Source organism: Cyprinus carpio, chromosome B16 (genome assembly GCF_018340385.1).
Source record: "Cyprinus carpio isolate SPL01 chromosome B16, ASM1834038v1, whole genome shotgun sequence".
NCBI lineage: Eukaryota > Metazoa > Chordata > Actinopteri > Cypriniformes > Cyprinidae > Cyprinus > Cyprinus carpio.
In genome coordinates, this window is record NC_056612.1 from 16,691,395 (window position 1) to 16,700,937 (window position 9,543).

Genomic DNA, 9,543 nt, shown 5'->3' on the forward strand with positions numbered 1-9,543 from the left:
ACTTAGCAAAGACAATATAATAATTAAAAAAGGCATTTAAAATCTTTTTTTTTTTTTTTTTTTTTTTACTTAAAATATCAGAAAGTTATGCAGCTGTGAACATGTTGCACGTCAGAAGTTGAAGTTCATAAGCCGCCATAGTACACATCAGATTCAGAGCTGCTGTCTTCTCCACACTGGTCACGAGGGAAACAGGCGTAGCAGATGTTGTCCAGGTCTGTCCAGCATTGCTGACAATAGATTATTGTGCAGCCTACAGTACTACACTCTACAGCCTGGTTCTGCCTCACAAACCCATCACACACCCAGCACCAGCGCAGCCTACAGCCCACACGCTTCAGTGGGGCCAACACAGCCCACAGCACCTGGTAGAGAAAAGGGAGACTTTGAAGATGAGATTGGACCATGAACGTATATTTTGGGATTTATTAAATAGTCAAAAGTGTTAAATTTGCTGAGTGTTTTACTTGGCATGTAACCCTAAGGCCACTGCTGTGCATTCACTGCTACAGCTGGAGAGGTGCGGCTACTGAAGAATGGTTTGATTGTTTTTGTTCCCTTGTCAGATAGATAATCTCCCACAAAATAGCTGGCAGTTTTTAAAACAGGCACTTCCTAATGAATCTAACCAACTTGGACTGCATCCGAAATTGCATACTCTCTGAGTAGCCACTTCTTTTGAATAATTACTTCACAACCATTCAAAAAGTATGTTTTATTATGAATGTAATCCAGATGTACTATATTTGTTATGTTGTCACTGTTATGTGACCTACAGTACTAGCTTCAGTTTCACTGCCATTCTCAAATCCTGTCCCATGGCCTCAGGGGATAGTAAAGTGTCCATTGGATGTGCACTTTAGAATCTTGGCGGAAATAATAGGTCATCCCAGTACTTTTTGCCTACAGTTTTATGAATACTGTAAATTCAGACATGTTTGCATACTTTTTTTTTTTGCCTACTATATAGTGGAGAAGTATACGATTCTCAATGCAGCCTTGGTCTCATGCTTTTTCTCAGATTTCACTAAATGTATGACCTAAATGAATTCTGTTCTACAAATGCAATTTTTGAACAAAATTAAAAGAACTGAAAAATCTAAAGAGGTTGTAAACTGAAAATTTACAAAAAGTTATGTTTTCTCTGTAGGGCCCTGTGCAGAAGTATCACACACACACCTTTATAAATGTCTGTTTTTGATTTCTCAGGCGACGTAGTTGTCTTTTGATGAAGGATATACGTTTCTGGATCTGTAGGTTGTAGAGGAAGAGGATCCGTCCCTTTTCTCTCTGAAAAAAAAAGCCCAAATCAGATGGGTCTCATCCATCAAAATACTGAAGATAACATTTCAGATTATAGGAATATAGCACTACAGTGTTCACCTGTAGGATTACAGGAATAAAGACACCACCAATGTTCCTATCTTCATGAATGAGGTAATATTTGTGCCACTAGCTGAATCAGGTTTTACAGGGTCCCTGTAATCCTCCTCATGCCGGCACGTGCCCACGGAGTGCTGCAAATCTAATGCTATTACTTTAAAACCCTCTTACCTTATTAGAACTTTACCCGCACATACACTAGAACACATATTTGACCCATTATGTGTGAGAAAGTATCCTCCTCTTACACTGGACACTGTGTTTGAGACACTTTGAACTTGCTGAATCAGGATATCAGTTACAATCGTGACCAAAAGGATTATATTGCATAAAAGATGTACTTCTACTACCCATGGCCTAGTGGCACATGTTCTGCAGAACTGAGCCAAGAACCCACAGACAAATCATCAAAGTTTCTATTATTTTGTTAGTAACCTTATTATCTTACACTACTTTAAAACTCAAGTGAGTAATCTGGACCATATCTCACATAAAAAACTAAATGAAACCGCACAGTTTATTTTAATAGGAGTACTGGATGTAAGCAAAAATGACAATTTTGCTTGTTATTGTGCTTTTTGTTTGTTTCAGTTATGCTAGGAGAGACCTTTAGCATTTGTTCAAGCCTTCCTGTGCCAAGAGTACAACGGCAAAATAACAGCCTGAGCAATAATAAATATTCTCCTGCTGGGAGAAATCTTTTTTGAAATGTACTGACTATGAAAGGTGGCAATTATTTTTTTTTAGCCCAAACTGCATTATGGGAAGAATGCTTTAGGAAAAAACTCAGCTGATTACTGATTTACGATACTAGAATGAAATTTCCTTTAAAAAATTAAGCATTTCTGTTAGTAAATAGACAATACTATAAAAAAAAAAAGAAAGTCACACATTTTTATATAGGAAAATACTCAAGACTGCATGAGAAACTCATCAAGAGAGCATTAGCTTGATTGCTGCCATGCACACATTACATTACTGCAAGTCCAACAGCTATTATTCCTGCATCTGTCTGGTTATGTAATTCAAAACGTGATCAGCATTAGAAAGCAGCAGCACATGCAGGACAGTGACTCATTTAAGCTCCTTAGCCAAAGGAAGCATAAGGAGCTTCTGATATTTATGACAGACCAATATTGTTATTGATAAACACTGCCAGGAGTACTAGCTTCTGTCCCTGGATCCAAACAAACCGTCCATCCCACAATCAGTCATTCATAAGGTGCTGGGCCCCTTGGATGGATTTCACTGTAGGGTTGCTGAACAGGACAGGACTGTTCAACCAAAAGATGGGAGTCTGTCAGTGGATATGGTACCTTTGGGAAGTAGAAGGTGGTGATAACCCTGCGCAGACGATTGGTGTACACCTGCAGGCAGCACATGAGGCACATCAGTAAAAGGGGGATGAAGATCCACAAGTAGTTTGACTGGTTCAGTGCATGTGGGCGGGGCAAACATTCTATACACACAAACATACACACAAGCAAGAAGGTAAATGAAGCAAAGTGAAGGTGCAAGAAAGATACCTATTGGAATTCAGTATGTAAATATCACAATGATAGTCACTTTCGGATATATTTTAGATGGTAAACATTCTATCGATTTAAGGCTGTATTCCTAAAATTATACAGTATACCAAAACAAAATAGTTTGAATCAAGTCTATATGTTAAGACATTCAAGCTAGGACACTACAGTTCAAAACTTTGTGGTCGGTAAGATTTTTTTAATGTGTCTGAAAGAAGTCTCTTAAGCAAATAAAAGCTGCATTTATTTGATAAAAAATACAGTAAAAACAGTAATATTGTGAAATATTATTACGATTTAAATAATATATAAAATAATAGTTTTCTATTTTAATATATTTGAAAATGTAATTTATTCCTGTGATGGCAAAGCTAAATTTTCAGCAGCCATTACTCCAGTCTTCAGTGTCACACGATCCGTCAGAAATCATTTTAATATGCAGATTCAAGAAACATTTATTATTGTGCTGCTTGATATTTTTTGTGGAGTTTGTGGTTGAATTTTTCAAAAAAGCAGTGATCAATCTAATGCATCTTTGCTGAATAAACAATGAAAAAAAAATAAAAAATCTTACTGACCTCAAACTTATGAACTCTAGAGTATACAGACACAAATAACCTATTACTGGATCAAGTTACATGGCAAGTAAACATAGTACAATGGCATGCGTGCTGTCATGCTAGTGCTATAAATAGTCCTCTCATCAGCCTTCTGCATGTGCACTGCCCTGTGCTGACCGGTCTAGATCAATTTAGACCTGTCTGGATGAGACACAGACACAATCAGAGCTTTCAGTTTAACTCTGATCAGATTAAATAGACGGCTAGACTGAAGACGTCAGTTGGCCTCAGAAGAGAATCCGTCATTGGCAACAGTCACACGTAGAAGCAAGCAATGAGGAATTCAATGTCTCACAGAGTACATTCACAGTTTGTCTAATACTTAAGTTGGAGAACTCTCTTCTTCTTATTTTTTTTCAGGATGCTAGGAAGAAACCTGACATATTTTAAATGGCATTTTGAAAGAAACTGAGACCAGTTTGAGAGTGCAGTGGTATAGAGAGACCTTGAATGATGTTGAGGATCAGAGACCTAGCAATACAATATTACACCGATATCTGGGTCATGATGCAATAACACATCTGATGTATATTTATTCCAGCTGTGGTGCACTGAGGTTATTTTCTTCTAGATCTTTGTTTCTCTTTCATCTGCATAGGGCTTCTGTGCCTGTGCACTTATTCTTAGCTTGCTCAGAGTTTGGATTTCGCCATGAATAATGTTCAGTCTCTTTTCCCCAAAAGTATTCATGTAAAATTAAACTAAAAATATAGATTCTTGCAGTGAGAATATTGAAACTCAAATAGTAAATAACCTACGGAAGTTACTGGATTGCACATCAAGATTGGAGGAGGTGTTGAAGGCACCAATGGTTTTCCGCAGAAGTCTGGCTAACATGGAATCGCCACCAATTATAATTTCTATGTGATGAACACCTACAGATGCAGAGACAAAGAAAGAAAATATACAGTAATATTTTACATCAAATGAATGTACAAGCAGTCTAAGGCACATAGGTATGTAAATGCTTTTATTCTTGAAGGAAAATACTGCTCATGCATATATAAAGTGTGTATTTGTGCTCACTAGTAACTGAGTATGTGGTGAAAGTATGTCTTCGGATGAGGTCAAAGATGTTGTACAGAATTCCATCAACAGCAAGCAGAACACACACAAACAGAGCCAGAGATGCAACCTGCAGGAAGCCCACAATCTGCACGAAAGACACAACCATTTAAAACTAAAATCAACAAGACAGCTATAAGTTATTCATTCATAGGCTGATTTCCCTGAAAAGAACATTGCTCTATTTCCTTAAGAATCCTAGTCAGGCCAACATAGCAACATTGATTCAACCAATAGCATGAGTTTGGGGCAGAATTATGAGTTTGAGAAACCTGTTTGAGAACATTCTGTTTGGTGCCATTAGACAAACAGAAATGGCACACTTCACTTTTAACTCTGCTCCATTAAACACACAGCCTGAACATCAGAACATGAATTCAATGCTGAACACAAGGAATATAATAGCATACAGTACCACAGGCATGAGCTCGCTGGGGTGGATAGATAAGCTCCATGGGTTGATCAAGCTCTCTTGCTCTGCTTTCTTGAGTGGCAGCAAATACCTCTTTCCCTAAAACAGATTTTCAAATTAGCACAAACACAGATACGGATCTGTGTAAATGTAAGGTTTTAACTTACAGCTCTCCTTCTGCGGGCATCAATCTGTCTGAAGTAGGTTGTTATGTAGACATTGTCAAAATAAATGTCTCTGCAATACTGATGAACATATCCAAATGCACTGCAAGCAAAATTCAATAAAAATAATACATATTTTATATACAACATACAACATTTTATGGAATATTATATTTGTAATTTATATAAATATAATATTATATTTATATATTATTACCATTCAAATGTTTGGGGTCAATAAGATTTGTTTAGTTTTTTTTTTTTAGGGAAATCTCATACTCGCCAAAGGCTGCATTTATTTGATCAAAAAACATTAAAAACAGTACTATTGTGAAATATTATAGTAATTTGTACATATTTTCAAATGTAAATTATTCTTGTGGTGTTACATGATCCTTCACAAATCATTCTAATATGCTGATTTGATGCTCAAGAAACTTTTCTTATTAACCTTAATATTGATAACTTTTGTTGCAGTATATAAATATAATTTTTCACTGTATTTTATTGGCCTGCATTTTCCAGATAAAATTACATACAAAAATCCTTATTGCTTACAATATATTGTATTATTCGAATAATGCAGCAGATACACTGACAAAAAAACTGAATTTTATCTTTGTACAGGATTGCACTTTTTACTGGTACAACATCCCCTAAGGGCAGTAGAGCACATATATCACAACAGTGCTAATGAAAGGAGTGAGAACTTACGAGGTGAACACAGTGATGAAGGTGAATGAGAGAAGGAAGTTAATCACCCCAGTTATCTTCTCAGCAATGATTGATTTCTCTTGAAACTCACGGCTCAGCTCCTTAGAGAAATTCAGGAGGATGTCCACTCCAAACACTGACTGCTGCTCCAATTTCTTCAAGACCAACCATAAGAAGAAATGTTTTTAAAACAAACAAACAAACATCAGATTTGTACTCTTCTGTATTAAGAATGAGAGGGTTTGCTGTACCTCAAGCACTACATCGGTGGTGAAGTGTTCTGCAAGCCTGTTGATGGAGTCGTTTAGTTTGTCGAAGGTCTGACCAAAGTTTCCCTCAACTGGGATCTTCTCAGTGCACCATGATGTCATCACTGAGAGAAAAGTAACTCAATACACCTGGGATCCTCTTCGCTTAATGTTAAGCTCAGATGCAACATGTAAATCTTACCTCTCATGATATCACACAGAAAGTGGAACTGCATAGGTACACAGAGGAAGTGGTTTATAAGAGGTGCTTGAATGGTATTCATACACTCTTCCCACTTAACACTGAACCAATCCTGACACCGGCTAACCCCCTGCTGCACCACATCTGTTACACAACACATCATTTTGATCAAGACAATCTTAAAAGCCCAAATAAACACAGTCAATAATAGCCTGTTTTCTTGTTATTTACACTCACAGTCACAGCGAGCTCTAGTCTTCACTACATACTCCTCCTGGGTGCTGTTGGCCGTATGGACAGACTCCTTACCAAGAGAGTCATATCCGTACTGACCCATTACCTCGTCCCGGATCTTCTGGAACTGTCTGCTCACATTTTGAGCCTCTTTTTGAAATTCAACACTGTCATTCTGTGAAGAAAGGTATTCGTAGGACAGATTTCCAAGATTCATATCGGCAAATTGTATACTTACACTCTGTGTCAGGTAGTGTTAATTTCGTTAATGAAAACTATGACCAAAAATGTTTGTTGAGAACCTTTTTTTCCATGCAATATTGTTGAAGAAAAAGACAAGACTAAATTGTAGTTCGAAAAAATAAAAACTAGTGCCGGGCAACGATTAATTGCAATTAATCGCATCCAAAAAGTTTTTGTGTACATAATATATGTGTGTGTGCTGTGTATATTTATCTTATATAAAAGACACACACATACAGTATATATTTAGAAAATATTTACATGTATGTATATATTTATATTCATATAATTTATATTATATTTAAATATATTTAATATGTAAACCTAACATATTTTATTCTTACATATATACATGCATGTGTGTGTATTTATAAATACAAAATAAATATGCACAGTACACACACATATATTATGTACACAAAAACTTTTATTATCCACCTTTTTCCTCAACGTGGAAGTGAGCCTATGGGTGAGACTTCTGTTTCATTAGCCGCTATAGGTAAATAACAAGGAGAAAAAACAACATGCAGTAAAAAGTAAAACTGTTTGCACTACAAACCAGTGTGTTCTTAATTAAGATAACAGATTAAAATAATATGATAGGACACATCAATTGTCAATATCAAGCAGCAAAACTAACTGTTTTGTACAGCTAAAAATAGCTGGACGCAAATGAGACCGGAAGCTTTACCCATAGAATTTACAAATATCGGCTCACATTTATACAAAACTAAAAATAATTATAAAATGGATAGTTCCGGTTCTTGATTCTGATTGGTTAAGACGTATTCAAAGCTTTTATAAATTACACTACAAACATACACCATTATTTACTTCTGTGTTGCTTCGGCAACCACTTTGTTGGAACCACAACTGTTTCTGAGGAACTACATTGTTTGGTGGAAGAATACTGTTTTTATTTATGTATCATTTATATATGTTTTATTTTATTTATATAAAAACGCTTTGCGTCATGCCTAACAATGCCCCTTAGCTGTTATAAATTCACTGTAAACCATGGCTTCTTGGGGCTTATTGCTTTATTTTGGATAGGATTAATCATTGCCCAGCACTAATAAAACTTTACTAAAATCTCTCTATATTTTCGGTCACTTGTGCTGTTTGTTGAGACTAACTGAACTGTAATAAATCCAAATGACTGTGTTTTTTGAATAAATGCACTTATACAACCTCTGTGTGACAAAATATTTTTAATATTTTTTATTTTTAATAGAAAAAATTTAACATATATATATACATTACGGAATTATTGGAAATAATATTAAGAATATCATTGTTTTAGCTTTTGAGTTTTACTAGTTTTCATAATCTAGAGATATGATATGATATATAATATATATGGTAATAAAATAAATCAGGAAACTAGATGAGTAAAGAAGTAAAATAAACCATATCATGAACTGGCATAAACGTCTCCTGTGCTAACAGATGAAAGTGCAATAATTCTGTTGAAATGTAAAAAGAAGGTTCTCAAATGACAAGAATCATGATTACAATTTTAAACAAATTAAAAATGTTTGACTGAGGACTAAGACTACATTAAAAATAGCTGACAAAGTGAACATTAGAGTCAGGACTCACCACTATCTCCTGCACTACTTGCACGTAAGGCTCTGTCAGCATTCTCCACATCACCTTGCTGTGTGTGATCTGCAGATCTGTTACAGCCCATGGAGGAGGCCACATCCTGCACATTACGCTGGATGTTTGCAATGGGGCCTGATGGGAAGAGTATAGGCGATGGGTCAAAAATGAATGAAGGCTCATGACTGTCCACGTTTCTGAGATCCGTGCTTTGTTTAATGTTCCTGTATATGTTAGAATTTTTACCTTGGTAAAGTCCATGCAGCACATAAACCATCAGGAACGTCCGACCTTGAGATCCAATCATACTAGGAAACATCAGGAGGATGGAGCAGCGGAACAGGGAGGAAAACATGCCTCCAAGACTACACAGACCTGCAACAATACAGCTCATGCTAAATAACTGAATAATAAATGACTGGCGTCAAATGTTTACTTTCTTCAGTGTACTTACTCACAAACACACATCCAACAACAACACGTTGTACTGTTGTCATGGTAATATTTTGCATGAGTCCGAAAAACTGTATTGTAATGGTATTATTTAATGAAATAATATACATCCTCCTTTTGTTAAAATAATATATTAAGACAAAATCAGCATCCCATGTTAGTTATATAACTGTATTGTAATGGTAGTTATTTAATGAAATAATATACTACCATTAAAACATTTGCGGTCAGCAGGATTTTTCTTTCTTTTGTTAATAATACTTTTATTCAGGAAGGATGCATTAAATTGATCAAAAGTGACACTAAAAACTTATATTTCTATTTCAATTAAATGCTTTAAACTCATTACTTTTTAAAACTTTTGATGAAAGAATACTATAAAGACTGCATCACTATTTCCACAAAAATATTAAGCAGCAAAATGTTTTCAGCATTCATAATAATAAAAAATAAGATTAACCAGCACCAAATCAGCATTTCAGAATTAAATCAAAATGAAAAACTAATAATACAGACTAAATAAATACCTAAATAAAATACAACCAAACAAAAAAATTACATTATAAAATAAGTCCTGGTAATAAAAAAAACAAAAAATACTTCATGAACTAATTTTTCCCTTTTTTAATTAAATAAATGCAGTCCTGGTGAGGGCTTAATTCTCGACGTTTGTG

The 9,543-nt window shown here is 35.3% G+C and overlaps 1 protein-coding gene across 1 annotated transcript; it reads right to left on the reverse strand.

Annotated features, from left to right (window-relative positions):
• Positions 1–188: 188 nt before the first annotated feature.
• dcst1 (DC-STAMP domain containing 1) lies at positions 189–8,942 on the reverse strand. Its single transcript, XM_019119104.2, is given in 15 exon segments — positions 189–365; positions 1,180–1,290; positions 2,700–2,750; positions 4,288–4,404; positions 4,556–4,682; positions 5,010–5,105; positions 5,174–5,273; positions 5,885–6,039; positions 6,136–6,257; positions 6,335–6,478; positions 6,572–6,743; positions 8,414–8,492; positions 8,494–8,551; positions 8,663–8,791; positions 8,871–8,942. Coding segments are annotated over 15 exon segments (1,563 nt in total). The 5' UTR covers positions 8,929–8,942; the 3' UTR covers positions 189–321.
• Positions 8,943–9,543: the final 601 nt, after the last annotated feature.